At 36.0% G+C, this 20,469-nt stretch overlaps 1 protein-coding gene across 1 annotated transcript in view; it reads right to left on the reverse strand.

Moving 5' to 3' along the window:
• The window catches only part of LOC136837708 (nephrin-like), a 444,783-nt gene extending 425,198 nt beyond the window's left edge, over positions 1 to 19,585 (reverse strand). The window contains exons 1-2 of the mRNA XM_067102607.1: positions 19,563 to 19,585; positions 9,294 to 9,712 (exon numbers count right to left, since the gene is read on the reverse strand). Coding sequence (XP_066958708.1) covers positions 9,294 to 9,399 — 106 coding nt within the window. The 5' untranslated portion in view covers positions 9,400 to 9,712; positions 19,563 to 19,585. The remainder of the gene's footprint in view (positions 1 to 9,293; positions 9,713 to 19,562) is intronic.
• Positions 19,586 to 20,469: the final 884 nt, after the last annotated feature.

Here is a 20,469-nt window from a genome sequence, read left to right on the forward strand (position 1 = left end):
AATGCATAATGGCTAACATTGGTGGATGGTGTAATCTGGGTTACTAGGGTTACCTAAAAAAGTTAGATATATCTTTAAATGTCTTTGTTACGGGAATGTGTGAAATCCAGGGATTTCACGAAATCTGTGAAATGACCAATTCGCTTAGGAACATTCGATCCCCGGGGGCTAGTACTAAACACAGCAAAACACTGATTCATCTACACTGTTTTGCCCTGTTTAGTACTAGCCCTTGGGAGATCAAATACACTTAGGGACATTTGATCTCCCAGGGGAGAGTACTAAACACGGCGAAACCGGGATTTATCTACACTGTTTCGCCGTGTTTAGTACTAGCCACTGGGGGGTCAAATGTGTTTCACGGTGTTTAGTACTAGCCTCTGGGGGATCAAATGCACTTAAGAGACATTTGACCACCCAGGTGAATACATTTAACCTCCCATGGGCTAGTTCTAAACATGGCAGAACAGTGCAGATGAATCATTGTTTTGCCGTGTTTAGTACTAGCCCCTGGGGGATCAAATGCACTTAAGGGGTTGGTACTAAACATGGTGAAATACATTTAACGCCCCCCCCCCCGGGGCGAAACAGTGTAGATGAATCACTGTTTTGCCGTGTTTAGTACTAGCCTCTGGGGGTCAAATGTTCCTGAGCAAGTTGCTCATTTCACAAATTCCCTAAGTATTTCATGAAATTCCTGGATTTCACATATTCCCTGTAACACCTTGTAAGTATTCGTGAAACGAGAAGTACGTAAAAGAATTTTAACAACGATTACAGTTTTGTGCACAACAATAATCCATAAACATTCAGCATCTACACTTCACTTCCACAGAGGAGAGTTAGTTCAACAATTCCTTTGTGGTTTCTTCCCAATCTTTTCCACGCACCCAGCTACCTTTCTCGTTCACCAGTACCTGTAACAATTGCTCCCAAATGCTTAAGAGAATCTAATCATTCAATAATCCATTAACATTCAACATCTACACTTCACTGCCATGGAGGAGATTTAGTTCAACAATTACTTTGTGGTTTCTTCTCCATCTTTTCCACGCACCCTGCTACCTTTCTCGTTCACCAGTACCTGTAATAATTACTCCCAAATGCTTAAACGAATCTAGTCACTCTCTTCTTTCGACATCTTTATCTTCAACATTCACTGCTCCATCTTTCTGATTCCCACTGCCCTCACAGCCTTACTCTTGCTCATATTTACACTCATCTTTCACCAATCTCAGCAATTTCTCTTTACTATTCCCAGTTAGTGCTGTCTTGTCTGTACACTTCAGCTAATCTAGATATATTCAAGATCAACTTGTATGTATGTGTGTGTGTGTGTGTGTGAGTGTTTGGTGAATGATTCGTCAGTTTACTAAACAATTATATCTATAAAGATTTGTAAAATGTGTAAAAAAAAATTATTGTGAACAAAGCAAAAGCGAAAAATATTCGTTCATTTTAAATAACTAACGATCGTCAAAAAAAATTATCCACCATAGATCACCTTATCAAGACGAAATACCAGAAGTGAATAAGGAACAATACCAAGCTAAAGTTGACTCAGAGCAAGAACGATAATACGGTGCGAAATCCTGTATTTCCCTCTCCGAATAAACAGGTTATGCTAATGGCATTCTGTCTAATGCGCAATACTGCTGGGTTACCCGGGCGTTCAAAAGAGAGACCCAGCTTACTAAAGCAGTCAAGGAGAATGCTTGCAACATTATCAGAGGACGTGTTTGCCAAGTCCACAGTCTTTTCAACCCGGTCATGGTCCTGAGTGCATGCATAGGAGCAAGTGTCAGGAGGGAGCTTTATTTGCCCTCTCTCTCTCTCTCTCTCTCTCTCTCTCTCTCTCTGTCTGCTCAGTGTTCTGTAGGACAACGATCAGCAGCCTTTACTCTTCGTATCCTTTTCCTTCAAAACAAACAGACTTTGTAAATACACCCGGTATTGTGTAACTGAAAATTACAAACTTTAGATAAAGTAATTTGACAATAAGTGAAGAATTCACTGGCCCTTTTGGCTTAAGCATATAGCCAACTAGATAAACATTCTTAAATAGTACACTGCCATGGCCGCCTCTTTACTTAAATGAACGGCCTACTATACAGTACATATTTTTCAGCGTCATGGATTCTGCATCTTGACAGATAAGCGCGAGAGAGGGTCGTTTGAACTGCCAATTCCTCCGCGCGAACCCGAGCATCCTAAAGAGAGAGAGAGAGAGAGAGAGAGAGAGAGAGAGAGAGAGAGAGAGAGAGAGGATGGTAGTAATTCTCGATAATCTAATTCAGTGGTTCCACTCATTAACGACCTGCTTCCCTATCTTCGAGCCCTACGTCATTATGCAGCAGCAATTACGCGTGAACAATATATACGTTCCCCGCAGCATCATACGAACCATTGAGCCCCAGCAATATGGTTATGAGGAGAAGTCGGGTGCGTGGATTTGATTGTCGTATCATGTGAGTGGATTTGGGAGTCGTATCTTGTTAGTGGAATTAAGGGTCGACGTATCATGTGAGTGGATTTAAGGGTCGTATCTTGTTAGTAGATCTGATTGTCGTATCATGTTAGTGAATCTGGGAGTCGTATCTTGTTAATGGATTTAAGGGTCGTCGTATCATGTGAGTGGATTTGGAGGTCATATCATGTTAGTGGATTTGATTGTCGTATCATGTGAGTGGATTTGGATGTCGTATCTTGTTGGTAGGTTTGATTGTCGTATCACGAGAGTGGATTTGGGGGTCGTATCACGTGAGTGGATTTGGTTGCCGTATCATGTGAGTGGATTTGGGGGTCGTCGTATCATGTGAGTGGATTTGGGGGTCGTCGTATAATGTGAGTGTATTTGGGGGCCGTCGTACCATGTGAGTGGATTTGGGAGTCGTCGTATCATGTGAGTGGATTTGAGAGTCGTCGTATCATGTGGGTGGATTTGGGGGTCGTCGTATCACGGGAGTGGATTTGGAGGTTGTCGTATCATGCAAGTGGATTTGGGAGTCATCATATCATGTGAGCGCATTTGAGAATCGTCATATCATGTGAGTGGATTTGGGAGTCGTCATATCATGTGAGTGGATTTGGGGGTCGTCATATCATGTGAGTGGATTTGGGAGTCGTCGTATCATGTGGGTGGATTTGGGGGTCGTCGTATCATGCGAGTGGATTTGGAGGTCATCGTATCATGTGAGTGGATTTGGGAGTCGTCGTATCATGTGAGTGGATCTGGGAGTCGTCATATCATGTGAGCGGATTTGGGGGTCATATCATGTGAGTGGATTTGGGAGTTGTCGTATCATGTGAGTGGATTTGAGAGTCGTCGTATCATGTGGGTGGATTTAGGGGTCGTTGTATCATGTGAGTGGATTTGGAGGTTGTCGTATCATGCGAGTGGATTTGGGAGTCATTGTATCATGTGAGTGGATTTGAGAGTCGTCATATCATGTGAGTGGATTTAAGGGTCGTATCTTGTTAGTAGATCTGATTGTCGTATCATGTGAGTGAATTTGGGAGTCGTATCTTGTTAATGGATTTAAGGGTCGTCGTATCATGTTAGTGGATTTGGGGGTCATATCATGTTAATGGATTTGATTGTCGTATAATGTGAATGGATTTGGGGGTCGTATCATGTGAGTGGATTTGATTATCGTATCATGTGAGTGGATTTGTTGGTTTTATCATGTGAGTAGATTTTGGAAGTCACATCCTGTTTCACGACTGGGTGACAATATCATCCGAGAGTCTTGGTTATTTCGGAATTTTAAGAGGGCAGAGGAATTCCCGGCAGTGTTCCTGAATGATATGTGTCACTTACGGGCCAGGGGGGAGTCGGGGGTTGAGGGGGACATTTGCCGGTGTTTATGTGATTTACTCTGGTGCTTCTTCCAAAGAAAGGGAATTTAATACCATAAGTTTGAGTTGTATTTGGCAGTACTCCCTTTCGGTCATTCTATTAATTATGTACCTAAGTTTGTACTTATACGAACTTGTTTCTGAGTAAATTAATGTATGAATTTCACCCTAACATTATGCATCCTATTAGCGTGTACGCCATAATTGTAAATAATGGAATATCGAAGATAAACTATCAACTCACAATGATATTTTTCCTTTAATTCAATCCCAAAATAAGATCAAATTTTTGTAATACACACTTGATTCTGTTAACGTTCTCTTGCAAGAGGGACATTTCTTATATTTCGATTATATTCTGAATGTTATTGAGTGAAGAATATCTGACCTGCAATGTCTATAATATCTTCAACATTTGCATTTAGCTTTGAAACTGACAACTAGCATAAATTCGGTAAAAATATATATATATATTCCATTCCGTTCAAATAATATTACATGACAAATTGATGTGAAATCCTTGTCAGGAGTTAGATTCGCAAAGTTAACTTACAAGAGTCCTTAACAGTTTAATAGATTCAAATAGCTGGCCCACTTAACAGAAGAATATTTTATGAATGAATGAATTATATTCAGAGCACAGCATAGACAGTTTGTCCAGTGGTGATTAACATTCACTTCCTAACTGAAATCTCCCCAAAATTTTTATCGTTATCAAATTGAGCCTTCTTTTTCTTACAAAAAAAAATGTTTTTAACACAAATCCTCAAAATTTATTTAAGCGCAATTCTTATAGGTGTCTTGAGAACATATCGTTTCTTCATTCCTTTGTTTCTTCATTATTTATTTTTATGCAAAGAAAAATGTTTTTAACACAAATCCTCAAAATTTATTTAAGCGCAATTCTTATAGGTGTCTAGAGAACATATCGTTTCTTCCTTGCCACTAGAGACATTTCCATAAGAAGGCAAACTCGTGAGACGTAGGAGAACTTCAGAAAATTAGTTTTTCAAAGTATGGCCATAGATCTTCCTATACGTCAAAATATTTTGATGCCATAATACATAACTCTCTCTCTCTCTCTCTCTCTCTCTCTCTCTCTCTCTCTCTCTCTCTCCTGGATCATGTATACATGCCTTAGATTATAAATGGATAACTATAGATATACACAAATACATTTGTATGCATATGTATATTCATACGTATGTGTGTATGGGTGTGCGTGCGTGCTCGCGTGTGTCGTTAAATCTAAAGTAAAGTCTTTCATGAAGAAAATTATCATTAATAAAAATTAAAAGCTACTTAAAGGGGATAATTTGTGGTAGATATTTCCTAGTTTTATGTAATTTTCCTTTTTTTTTAAACCGGTCACGATTATGGAACTACATAACGAATCATTAGTTCTCTCTCTCTCTCTCTCTCTCTCTCTCTCTCTCTCTCTCTCTCTCCCCACACCTGGTTTAAATGAGAGATTTTAGGTGCCTGTTATGTTCATAGTTTCAGCAACAGGAAGAAACTTTCGCGTTTAAGCCATTCACGTCTATCAATACAAAGTCACCGTTGGAGTAGTGGCTTCCGTTAAGTCAGTAAACTAAGCTGACATTCAAAGCCAATGGGCTGTAAGCTTGTATAGTTTACCTGTACCTTAACATCTCAGAATGTTGGTGATGACAACGGAAGTATGACTGACCTTAAGTAATCGACAATATTGTAATATAAAATACTCTACTACTTGAAGGAACTTAAATTAATCTTGGTTATCCTTAGCTGAATCTTTTAACATGCTAATTTCTTCCTGTAGTTTGAAAATTATGTCTTATGCCAGACATTAACAAGAATAACTTTGACAGGGTTACCACTTGTGATCTCTTGAAAAGACTGTCAATCAGAATCTTTGGCGTCCGCTAGTTGTCAACCATCTTACTAAGGAATAATACACCTACCCCACCCCAAAAACTGCAATTTTGCAGAGATCTCTGCAATACCATAGACAGTAAGGTACCATCTTCCAGCGCTATTCAGAACCACAACCTAATGTATGGACGAGAGAGTCTTATATAATGAACCAAAGTTATCTTCAGGAAGTAGAGATTTAGCCATCTACAAGTAGTGAAAACCTTTCAGCTTCCCTACAAAAACTACTAATCACTTTGAAAGCCATCTCTTCAACAGAGATAATCCTGCGATTAATTCCACGGAGAGAGAGAGAGAGAGAGAGAGAGAGAGAGAGAGAGAGAGAGAGAGAGAGAGAGAGAGAGAGAGAGAATGTAATTGCTGTCCATCTACTTGTATTTTCAGCAAAGCAACTGTACTTCAAACAATCAATCTCCTTACTTCCTATTACACATTTCATTCAATCACCCCACAAATAACTGTTTTGTATCAGTGTTCTTCTAGCTATGCACCTTTTCGTGGAGTAAATTCCTGGTTACTGTAGCCTCTTCCTTAAATTTTGTATACTGCTCATAAACTACTTCTCCTTCAGTGTCCTTAATAAACGTAACCCATCTTTATCCATTATCATATATTCTACTCACACTTTTTCCTCACTAAATTTATTAGTCTTAATCAAATTTATGGGCCCATTTTAAACCAACCCTCCCCTCACCTCCGACCTCGAGACTCTTCTATTTCCACCGTGCCTTTCAACCACAAAATGAAGATGTGTAACCTTTTTTTCCACCATTCAAACTCACTCTCTCTCTCTCTCTCTCTCTCTCTCTCTCTCTCTCTCTCTCTCTCTCTCTCATTAAACATGCTCTAACAAACATTTATCCTCACATGTAATTACTCTCTCTCTCTCATTAAACATACTCTACCAAACATTTATCCTAATAAGTAATTACTCTCTCTCTCTCCCAATAAACAAGTTCTTCATTGGAAGGGTGGGTAGAGATCTCGGCTGGCACGCTGTTGGCCCAGCGTTCGACTCCCCGACCGGCCAATGAAGAATTAGAGGAATTTATTTCTGGTGATAGAAATTCAGTTCTCGTCATAATGTGGTTCGGATTCCACAATAAGCTGTAGGTCCCGTTGCTAGGTAACCAGTTGGTTCTTAGCCATGTAAAATAAATGTAATCCTTCGGGCCAACCCTAGGAGAGCTGTCAATCAGCTCAGTGGTCTGGTTAAACTACGATATACTTTTTTTTTCTCCCAATAAACATACTCTACCAAACATTTATCCTCATACACAATCACTCTCTCTCTCTCTCTCTCTCTCTCTCTCTCTCTCTCTCTCTCTCTCTCTCTCTCTCTCTCATTAAACATACTCTAACAAACATTTATCTTCATAAGTACTTACACTCTCTCCCATTACACATACTCCAACAAACATTTATCCTCATAAGTAATTACTCTCTCTCTCCCATTAAAAACACTCTAACAACTCTCTCTCTCTCTCTCCCAATGAACATACTCTAACAAACATTTATCCTCATAAGTAATTACACTCTCTCTCCCATTAAACATACTCCAACAAACATTTATCCTCACAAGTAATTACTCTCTCTCTCTCTAAAACATACTCTAACAAACGTGTATCCTCATAAGTAATTACTCTCCCTCTCCCATTAAACATACTCTAACAAACATTTATCTTCATAAGTAATTGAAATAACTACAATGCTTTCTTAAGACTAAACATTTGCATGTCCACAAGGTTAATTTTCCCCCCTCTTACCAAAGCTCTAACAAACATTTATCCTCATAAGTAGCTGAAATAATCACAATGCTTTCTTAACACTCAAAATTTGCATGTCCACAAGTTTAATCTTCCCCTCTTACCAAACTTAATATCATCCGGAATTACTTCTACTTTTCCATTGTTCACATGAAAGTGAGATACGACAAGTGTTGTTACACCTCTCTTGTCATTGAGAAACCTGTCTGATTTAATCCCATCATTAGATTCAAATTTTAAACCCAATCCTTGGGGATTTCAAGTAGGATCTTTGGATATCGTCTCCAGTGTTTACAGATGTCAAATTTCTAATTAAGAGGCGATGATGCAAAATTCAATTGGAGGCGTATTTAAAACTATCAAATAGTGCTTTCGACAGTTATTGACAAGGCTAAAACAAGTGAAAAATGCTCCGAAGAAACTTCGGCGCAATCGAGTTTTCTGTACACTGTATAATCAAGGCCACCGAAAACAAATCTATTTTTCGGTGGTCTCGGTATAATGCTGTATGAGCCTCGGCCAATGAAACGTTAACCACGGCCCGATAGTGGCCTGGCTTGTATCGTTGCCAGACGAGCGATTATGGCTAACTTTATAACCTTAAATAAAATCAAAAGTGCTGAAGCTAGTGGGCTCCAATTCGGTATGTTTGAAGATGGGAGGATGGATGATCAGCATAACAATTTGCAGTCCTCTAGCCTTAGTAGTTAAGATCTGAGGGCGGACAGAAAAAGTGCGGACGGACAGTCAAAGCCGGCACAATAGTTTTCTTTTACAGAAAACTAAAAAGGAGATTTCAAGCAATACCTTGGTTAAATAAGATTTGGAAATCACATAGAATGACATTACATATGGAGGTAAGATCATACGTTATATCAGTTAGCCTAAATACAATCTATACTCAAATTGGAATCGGAATATATAATTTTGGCCAAAAGCCAAGAGCAGGGACCTACGAGGTCATTCAGCGCTGGATATAACGTTGAAACAATTGTTAGGAGATGGTGGAAAGTAAGATGGAAGAAGAAGAATATGACAGGAAGTACGGTAAAAGGAACGAAAGGGGTTGCAGCAGCTAGGGGCCGAAGGCACGCTGCAAAGAACCTAAAGTAGTGCCTACAGTGACCACATGAGGTGCACTGACGGCACTAACCCCCTACGGGACTATATTGTTGTGTGAGGACTCCTGGGGAAATGAATTAATAGGAAATGGGGGTTTTATTACAATGTAATAACAGGAAGGTGATTTGAAGACCTAGCTTAAACGTAATATCGCGCCCTTGATGTAACCTTATAGCCTACTATTATACGCTATTCCATTGTGAACAGTTATCATTCATTCATGACTTACACCCACAGAGATGAATAAACCAATACTATTTCAGACAATACGTTCGACATATTCATATACCCTAACTGATCTTCATCACAACTGATTTCATCACTGAACCCTAATCATCATTCCTACCATAATCCAGCCAGAGATACATATACCAACATGATTATAACAACCGGATTATAAATAAACAATATTTCAGACTAAATGTCCAATATTTTCACAATTATTTTCATAACTGACCCATCATGATTGTTTCTACCATGATATACCTTCACTTCACGACAATATCTGGAGATAATCTACAAATTTACCCCCTTCCCCTCTTCTCCCCCCCTCTCTCACCCCCTCCCCAAATCCATTATTGCACCTGATTACGAAATTACCACAAGAACATTATTATAAAAACATTTACTTGCCTGTAGCATCGAAGGAGACAGCCGTTGCAGAGGCTTCCTTCGTCAGGAGCAGAACGCCCTGGCCCAAAACGAGAAGCCAGATCTTCCACGCCTCGGCAGACGACATTCCTGGAAGGAGGATCAAGGACCAGAAACTGATTATATTAAGCTAGGAGGAACGCCTTGTTTATTTAATCTTCTTCCGAGGGGGAGGCTTTAGATAGAAGCAGGGGTTTCTAAGAATAGTAGTAGTACTCCACAAACACTCATGCTTTTTTCCAAACCGCTGGAAATGTTTGCTAATTCCTGTTGCTGTTCATTTCGAGAGCATTCTTTCTCTTTCTTGAGGTTCTTCTACTTTCTGATACCATGGAAAGTATTTTTATTTTATTTTATTTTATTTTTTTACATTTTCTGACACTGGTTTCACTTCTGAACTTCTGCTGGAAATGAGCGTTCAAGTATGATAATAAAGACAAATATATTTTTTTGTGTCTGAGTGTATGTATTATGTATGTGCATGTGTTTCTTGGTATGTGTTCAAGTGTTTACACAGCATTGTAGTGGTAGCCTGTTATGCTGACATCTTTTTAGTAATATGTATATATACACATATATGTATGTATGTATGTATGTATATGTATTGTATATGTATGTAGGTATGTATGTATATAAGTATGTAGGTATGTATGTACATATGTATGTATGTATGTATGTGTATATATATACATATACTGATGTATATGAGTAAATATATATCCACTTATACACACATATATATATACTGTATATACATGTATATATATTATATAAGGTGTTATAATATATAAAACCATTCTACAAATATGATATGTGTCTGTGAAAATTTTGATGTTTTGCTTGCAGATTCGTCATTTGTTGTGAGATATGATATGATCTTAAAATGTCTTTTTCTTACAGATAAATTGTGTATAATGTGATTCTAAAATATGTTTTGATACGTTTTTTTCATTTATTTAATATATTGTGGAGTATATTAAAATGAATACTGAGTGTTAACGCCGAGTAGAGAGAAAAGTTAAGATTCTTATCAGCCACATCCTCTACTGACATAAGTGTTTGGAGGAAGTCATGTTCAGAGGGCCACTTTGCTTATCTTGACATGAGCTGATAGGCCTCGGCCAGAATGCTTTATTATATGTTTATCATGTGTGTCTGTTTCATGGTTATTATCTTTGTCTATGCCTATTATATTTTCCATAATCTGGGTAGAGAGGATGAGGAAGTGAGAGAGATGAAGTTGACATGTTGACAGCTGACACAGGATTTGGTCCAAAATACCTTTTCCTATTTGCTCAGGTGGTTTGAGTGAGCAGATGATGTCTATCATACAGATAAGATCCCTGGCATGTTTCTTCTGAGACTTGGTATACTGTTTGTATTCTTTGTGTATTCTGTAGAGGAGGAATAAGGTGTTCTGTGTATTCCCTATGTTTATTCTTTGAGTATTCTGGGAGGGCTTGAAGATAAAAGAGGAGTACCGAATGAAAAACAGTTAGTTAGGCAAAAGGGGTTGCTGGCATAAGGTTCCCTCTCTCTCTCTGCTCATAATAGGGTATATATAAAAAGCTGGTTATCCTCCCTACACAAAATAATAAGTTTTGTCAAATTCACCCACGAAGTGTATACATTTTGTAAGAATGGTCAAAGGTGTTTATGGTTGGTATTTTACAAGCATTGTGAAAAGTGTATAATGGTGTACCACTTGTGAAAGGTAATGCAATATTTACTGGTTTTATATTATGTTAAGAGTTAAAGTGATGTTCTAGGTAAAAGAGAATTATTATTTTGATAAGAGGTGGATAATATCTCTTTTAGTGAGTTCTAATGTGTCTTGCTGCTAACTATTTTTTACTAAGTGCATATAATTGTGTCTTGGCAGTGTTGTCTTTGAGAAAGTCTTAGAAAGACTTGAGCTTAGCCTTTTTTTTAAAGTGAAGGTAATCTTTTGAAAGATTGATATAATCTTTAAACATATTTTTTCTTAGTGAAATTGCTGTTGATATATTTCCATTTTTGCATATTTCATTCTTATATGTCTGTGTTATTATATTACTCTAATTTTATAATTAGTGTTTTCCACAGTTTTGTGTTGGGGATTACTTAGCATTTGTCAGTGCATACTTATTATTGAAATTTCAGTGAATACCTGTATTGACTCCCATTTATTAATGTTTTAGTGAACACTTGTGTTGGGTTTAATTAATCAGGTATATATTTAAAACTTGAGTGAAAGTTAATGGTTTGAATCTTACTTAACCAAATTGCTTTCTTGATAAATTAAAGTTTTGTGAATTAATCTTGATTAAGAAATACTTAAATCTTACACTCTCAAGTAATAGTAAATCTTTTTGAGATGGTGAACTCTGCTATAACTTTTGAACTTAGAAATAAATTTTTCTGTTTAAAGTTTTAAAAGCAGTGTTTCATTTTGACCACCAGTGATTAGAGAAATTAATGAATAAGTACAAGGTAAGTGACATATCTGTCTAGTTCTCCTTTATCAAAGTGAAATAGAACCAGGGAAACCGTTATAGTGTTTGAAAAAGTGATGCCCATTTTCCACTAGTCTGTTTATAGCTTATTAGTTGTTACCTCATCCATAACTTGATAAAGTTAGATTGATTTTTCCAAGTGATAAGCAAGTTTTAAGGGATCACTGTACCTTTAGAGTATTCAGTCTTAACATTTTGTTATGAGGTTTCAAGTGTCTGGCTGAAGTGAGGTAACTTTTTGGTCTTATTATTTGTGTAATAACCAGGTACTTGATCACTTCGTGACAACATATATGTATATATACACACATACACACATATACATCACTACTGACAGAAATCATTCGCCATACATTTATGCCACACTACACTTCATATAAATTAGCTTATACTAACTTGTTATATTTTCCCTAAATATTTCTAGCAATGCTCAATAAACTTTAGCTACCTTCCATCACTATTTTATTCCTTTATTTTAATATCCTATTTTCCTTCATTTCTATAAAACTACGATATGAAGCAACCAAGGGTCACTCATCATTTATTTAGAAAACTCTTTCAAAATTCCTGTAGTTTCCCAACCTGAGAAACTCTAACCTAACCCAGTGCTTACATCACAAAAAATCCATTTTCCTGACGGACAAGAGAGAGAGAGAGAGAGAGAGAGAGAGAGAGAGAGAGAGAGAGAGAGAGAGAGAGAGAATTTAGGCTAAAGGCCAAGCACTGGGACCTATGAGGTCATTCAGCGCTGGGAGGGAGACTGACAATAAGATGTTTTTAAAGTGCAATAATGGAGGAAAACCTCACAGTTACACTATGAAACAATTCTTCAGAAGAAGGTGGAAAGTAAGATGGAAGAAAGAGAATATGAATGGAGACACAGTAAAAGGAATGAAAAGGTTGCAGCTAGGGGCCGAATGCAAAGACCCTTAAGCAATGCCTACAGTGGACCACGTGAAGTGCACTGACGGCACTAAACCCGCCCCCCAAACGGGAATGATGCGACAAGAAACATATTTGTGGGATTAGGGTGGAATTACAACAATGTTTACTCGGAGCAGTCAGCCGGAAGTTTGTCTGTTTGTTTGTTTGTATGTTTGTGTGTTTACTTGTGGCGAAGTGTCAAGAATATCCCCATGTTTATGCTATTTGCGTGACCTCTGCAGCTACGTCCGGTTTCTTTATGATGTTGGCACTGGAATTGATTTCGGCAATTTGTGGTTATTCCTCCTCCTCCCCCTCCTGTTCTGGATCGTATACTCATTTCCATAATGACGTTGATGATTTTTTTTTTTTTTGTCACTGACGACTAATCTCTGTAGTTGTTGTTGCTGTAGTTTTTGTTTTTTTTTTAAGTAAAAATCTTACTGCGTTTCTACTTCTCTTTTGGATCATATACTCATTTCTATATTGTCGCTGCAGCTTTTTTTTTTATAACTGAATAATCTCTGCATTTGTTGCTGCTGCTGTAGTTTTTTTTTTAAGTGAAAATGTTATTTTCTACTTCTCTTTTGGATCATTTACTCATTATTTCCCTAAATAAATGTCGTTGCTGCTTTTTCTTATTAGTGACGAATAATCTCTGTGGTTGTTGTCGTAGTTTTTTGGGTTTTTTGAAAGTAGAATATTTCGTTTCAACTTTTGTTTTGGATCATATACTTATTTCTGTAATGTCGCTGTTGCTTTTATTTTTATCACTGACGAATAATGTCTGTAGTTGTTGTCGTAGTTTTTTTTTTAGTAGAATATTATTGCGTTTCTACCTCTGTTTTGGATCATATACTCATTTCTATAATGTCGTTGCTGCTTTTTTTATCAGTGACGAATAATTTCTGTAGTTGTTGTTGGGGTAGTTTTTTTTTTTTTTTTTTTTTGTAAAGTAAAAATGTTAAGATTCTACTTTTTTGGATAACATACTTATTTCTATAATGTTGTTGCTGCTTTTTTTATCAGTGACGAATAATATCTGTAGCTCTTGTTGTAGCTTTTTTTTATATAGCAAAATGTCATTTGTTGTTGGGGTAGTTTTTTTTTTTTTTTTTTTGCGATCAGCTTTTTCTATAATGTTGTTGATTCCTAGTAGTAGCTTTTTTTTTATAGCAAAATGGGACCTACGTATTAGCTCACAGTAAGGATCGAGCCGAAAAAATACTATTTTGATTTTTTTTTCCTATGAACATTTTATTGGAATTACAGACCGTACTTGCTTCCTGTTTCTATTTTATTTGTAAATATCTGGAGGCAGCTGTGCTTTTACAGAATTTTCTCTAAATATAAAAAAAATAAAATATTCTCTATCGTCAGTGATCTAGATGAATCTTTTTCTCCTGTAAATAATAATAATAATAATAATAATAATAATAATAATAATAATAATAATAATAATAATAATAATAATAATAATGAAGTTGATGCCAGGAGAAGGAATAACAGTGGTAGTAGCTGACGATTTCACACTACGGGAAATTTATGAATGAAAACTTATGAATGAGAGCTTCTTGGACGCCAGAGTCTGTATAGTGTTGGAGTATTACGACTGCATGGTTATGGATGTCGATGTTTGTACATTAAATATCACTTTCGGCGGACGCTTTCTCGGATAATTAATTAACTTTTGAGAATAATAATAATAATAATAATAATAATAATAATAATAATAATAATAATAATAATAATAATAATAATAATAATAATATATTTTTTTAGCCTAACACAGTCATCCTATTCGACTGGGTAGTTTTTATACTGTGGGGTTCCGGGTTGCATCCTGCCTCCTTAGGAGTCCATCACTTTCCTCGCTATGTGAGCCGTTCTAGTAGCACACTTTTCTGCAAGAGTCCTGGAACTACTTAGGCATCTAGCTTTTCCAGGTTCCTTTTCTGGGATGTTGGGATCGTGCCTAGTATTCCTATGATTATGGGTACAATTATTATTATTATTATTATTATTATTATTATTATTATTATTATTATTATTATTATTATTATTATTATTATTATTATTATTATTATTATTATATATTATTATTATTATTCAGATAAATCCTATTCATATGGAACAAGCCTACTGGGACCATGGAACTGAAACTCAAGCTTCCAATAGTATAATAATAATAATAATAATAATAATAATAATAATAATAATAATAATAATAATAATAATAATAATAATAATAATAATAATAATAATAATAAATTCACAGTTATGCTTATGTATGTACATACTGTATATTTAAAGACAAATCAATCTACATAGCTTTCGGGAACTTGTTCGGTTCCCCTTTTCAAACAAGTTCCCGAAAGCTATCTAGATTGGTTGTCTTTAAATATATGTACTTATACATAACTGTGGATTTGCTTCTCCATTTTAAAACTAAAATAATAATAATAATGTACAAAGTATTGTCTACTGAACGGCTAAAAAAAATTCATCCCCAAAACTTATAGTTGATAACATTGCATCAATAATGATTAATCAACTTCAGGGCCGATTTTGCATGAATGTTGATTTATATTGAATAATAATAATAATAATAATAATAATAATAATAATAATAATAATAATAATAATAATATGTATATGTACATTTATTTAAAGATAAAACTGTACTGATAGCTTTCGGGAATCTGTTCGGTTCCCCTTTTCAGATTCCCGAAAGCTATCTGTACAGTTAATCTTTAAATATATGTACATATACATAACTGTGGATTTGTTTGTCGTTTTTAAGAATCAGGCTACTATAAGTATTTTTGAATAATAATAATAATAATAATAATAATAATAATAATAATAATAATAATAATATAAAAGGTATGTCTAATGAACTGGTTGCAAAAATCATCTGCAAATTATGCCTCACAGCTTTACGTTTGTTAATAAACTATTTTATGCATAAATAAACGAAACCGGAATTGCAAGGCAATGAAAGGTTTAACCTAATTGAACGTCAATAAGAACAACAATCTAATACAGAAAACGAACGAGTTCTGTACGTAACGATAATGACAGCAGGTATAATGTCAATAAATCATAATACAAAAACACACGATACAATGCGAGCGCGGCGATGACTTCGGAGCAAGATTTGGCAAAATTCCTTTATGAAGAGCAGTGAAAATTCTGACTAAGTATGCCAGCTGGTCGTAGCACCTTCATATCCCAGACGTGTATTACGTAATTCAAAAGGCCGAAACACCCAGACTTGCATCTGATCTCGCGACGAAGCTGCAAAAATGTTTACGGAGTGAGAAATGAAAATGAAATCTGCCCTAAAATGGAAGACTGCAGTATCTGCAAAAAATACCAAACCGAGAAAAATGGTAGATACTGCAGTTTTCCCTTGCTTTACTATTGATTTTGCAGATACTGCAAATGGGACCCCGTAAATAAAGCATTGAAGAATCATTCTGAAGCTGCAGTAACTTGTGTATTAGTGTTTCACGGGCCCAATAGGTGGCATATCTCAATTTCGAAAAGTTTGCAGATACTGCAGTTTTCTATTTTAGGGCAGAAATGCCTCTGAAAATAGTCTCCGTAGGATGGTAGTGCCATCAGTGCACCTCACGCGGTGCACGGTGGGCATTACTAAGGTTCTTTGCAGCGTCCCTTCGGCCCCTAGCTGCTGCAATCCCTTTCATTCCGCTTACTGTACCTCCGTTCATATTTTCTTTCTTCCATCTCACTTTCTATCCATCTCCTAAAAATTGTTTCGTAGAGCAACTACGAAATTTTCCTCCTGTTACGCTTTTAAAGCCTCCTTTACTCTGAATTTTCCTTTCAGCGCTGAATGACCTCATAGGTCTCAGAGCTTGGCCTTTGGCCTACGTCTTATATTCCAACTGCTTCTAAAAATAGTGGAAGCAGAATGAAACGGCTGGTCCCAATCACGAAAGAGAGGGGGAATGGAATACAATTTTTAGGCCAAAGGTCAAGCACTGGGACCTATGAGGTCATTCAGTGCTGAAGGGGAAACTGAGAGTAAATGATTGCACAGGTGTAACAGGAGGAAAACCTTTTGCAGTTGCACTATGAAACAATTGTTAGGAGACGGTTGAGGAAAGTAAGATGGAAGAAGGAATGCGAATGGAGGTACAGCAATAAGAATGAAAGGGGTTGCAGCTAGGGGCCTAAGGTACGCTGCGAAGAACCTCAAGTAATACTGACACAGTGAACCGCACGTGAGGTGCACTGACGGCACTACCCACCCCACCTACGGGGGAATGAGGAGTATTGAAACCGTCCTTTTTTTGAAAAGAGGGCGAAGGAAAATGAAGCAATGCATAAACAATGATCGTGAGCACACACAAAATAACCATCATTCTTGCTTAGTGTGCCTCTGGCAATAAACTCCTATTGCTGAAGATTAACTCAATTTATTGCACGAGATAAACACAGCCAGGGCTTCTCTCGCGAGAGTTAAAATATACATGGAAGTCAAAATAAGTCAAAATCAGTCAATATGAATTTCATATCACGTTTTATATACGCTTTATTATTCCTCATTTTCCTCGTTTTTCTCCACAACCAAGTGAATAAATAAGGGGTATATGCCCTGGTTAATGCCTTAGGAAAAGTTTTAAACGATCTGAAGCCGTGGATATCAATCATATTAATATGCAACTTATAAAAGCAACCAAAGTTTAATTAGGAGCAGAAAGTCTGTCAGAGAGAGAGAGAGAGAGAGAGAGAGAGAGTTTGACAAGCCAGACATACGTCACGGGTTCGATTGGCGAACGAGAGAGAACATTTTTGGCAACTTCCATTAGATCTCATTGTGCATCTATACACATAGATACTGAATAAGATACCTGACAGTTATTTGACTGTGGAGAGATTCATGTGGACCATAGATTCATAAAAAGGGATTTAATGATAATTATACGGCAAAGGAAATCCGATATTCCTAAATTACTTGGGGTTAAGACTTAAAGGTATCAAAATATCATGTATGAAATTAATGACAAGGTAACAATACATACACACACACACACACACACACACACATATATATATATATATATATATATATATATATATATATATATATATATATATATATATATATATATATATATATATATATATATATATATATATATATATATATATATATATATATATATATATATATATATATATATATATATATATATATATATATATATATATATATATATATATATATATATATATATATATATATATATATATATATATATATATATATATATATATATATATATATATATATATATATATATATATATATATATATATATATATATATATATATATATATATATATATATATTTTATTTACATAAATTTAAGACATTTAGTGTAGGTATGTTTGTAAATCTTTTCCAAAATGACTGTTAGGAAACTTTTCACGTGGAATTTCTTGCTGTGTAGTACAGTTTGCAAGGCTATTGCCTATCAGTTAATTCACTGATTATTTTCCTGACTTTAAGCTTTTATAACTTTGCATATAAGTACGACTTTTCTGCTTTCACTTCATCCTGAATCACTAGATCATAAGCATAAATTAGCCAAGTTTCATTCACACACTTGAATTACTAAATATCCTATTCATATCGGTCACTAGTTTACTATAAACATTGTGGAGAGCAACGTCATATCTTGAGTGGGAATTAGACTTTCACAAGGAACCTAACAGCGTTCAATTAAGCCGAGTTTATTCTCATCAAGAACAATTCTGGGCTGCTTATAGAACCTGCAAGGCTGGGCAATGTTGTAAAGTTTGCTTACAAGCACACACATATATATAAATAAATAAATATATATATATACAATATATTTATATATTATATATACATAAGTAATATAATGTACATATAAGCGAATACCACAAGAAAATGACAGGTAGAAATTCAGTACCAAGCGCTTTTACGTGTTTATCCACCCATCTTCGGGGCACGTGAAAGCGCTTGGTATTGAACTTCTGCCTGTCATTTTCCTGTAGTATTCGCTTATATACTGACGTCACGTGCATCTACTGTGAATTTTTAAGCATACATATACATACATATATATATATATATATATATATATAGATAGATAGATAGATAGATAGGTAGATAGATAGATGTGTATATATATACATATAAATGTTGTGTATGTTTTCATGTTAATTTATGTCTGAATATCACACGCAAGTCCCATAATCGTATTTCAAGCCGTAATCGTATTTCACTTATAAACACACCAAAGTGCCGACTCATTTAGACAATTTACCACGAAACTAAATAAAATTGTTGCAAGTATTTCATTCGTTTTTCTATACACGAGAAGCATCAACTCTGATAGATATACACCTATCATCATTATTTTAATACTATAGGTCTTTCCTCTTTATAATATATATAACAAAAAATTTTCAGCCATCAACTAATCACCTGAACGATCACAGAATAATTATTCCTTCACATCTTCAAATCGATACCATAATGTTTTCCCAAAAGAGACACGATAAAAGTATGAATTCACTTTATCTCGACGATCTTCATCAAATCCACTGACACATTCACATACACTCACGTGTTTCATATATTTCCATCAAAGACAGGCCGCCTTCTCATTCTACAAATTCTCATCTGCTAGCACCTGGGGCAATATTTCACTATATTTCTTTCCACCGTCATCATCCTCACTATATTTCTTCAGGACCTCGACAGCGAAATGCACCACCACCACCACCACTAAGCTCTTCGCACAGCTCGAGCAAACACACCCTTACCTGACAAGCCCGCCGTGAGCACTGAGCAGTCTGGCAGACGAATCCGAATCCCGAATCCACTCTTCTTCTTCTCCTTCTTTTTCTCGTAGACTCCAAGAGAACCTCCCCCACCTGTCGACCTCCTCAGCCACCTTTTCTTCTTCTTTTTTCTTTTCCATCTTTCACCGCTAATACTTTGCTCTGGCACCGCCTACCTCCTCCTCCTCCTCCTCCTCCTCCTCCTCCTCCTCCTCCTCCTCCTCCTCCTGTCGTTGTCACTCACCTGTGTTAAGGTGCCGAGCTGCGCTCTTTCAATATATCATCAGCCATCTCGTAATTGGATTGTCCTGGACTTTAGATTTCCAAATACTTCAGATTGCATTATCTGATTAAGACTGTCTTTTTTTTTTTCTTCGGCTTCTCTCTCTCTCTCTCTCTCTCTCTCTCTCTCTCTCTCTCTCTCTCTCTCTCTCTCTGCACGTGTTTTTAACTACATCATAATCCAACTTTATGACTTTCTCGAGAAGAACAAGAAAATTCATACAAATGAAATGTCACAAGGTGATTCCTTAGGGCATGTAAGATTTAATTGTTTACTTATTTATTTATTTATTGAGAGAGAGAGAGAGAGAGAGAGAGAGAGAGAGAGAGAGAGAGAGAGAGAGAGAGAGAGAGAGATGAGGCAGCTTACCTGCCTTGATTATACTGAATGACTCAAAAATTAATACTTTTTGGTTGAAATCATTCCTCCGTGAGAATTAGGCTACCTTGAAACAATTACCGGAAGAAAACATAAGGGGGACCAGTGACCCATTGCCCCAAATGAGATTTCGGTAGAAATGGAAGGAATGAAGGAATCCAATATTCAAATTAGACCTTTAATGACAGTTTCTCATGACTATCAATTACAGAATTCCTATAATAATAT

The sequence above is a fragment of the Macrobrachium rosenbergii genome, chromosome 59 (assembly GCF_040412425.1).
Source record: "Macrobrachium rosenbergii isolate ZJJX-2024 chromosome 59, ASM4041242v1, whole genome shotgun sequence".
Taxonomy (NCBI): Eukaryota; Metazoa; Arthropoda; class Malacostraca; order Decapoda; family Palaemonidae; genus Macrobrachium; species Macrobrachium rosenbergii.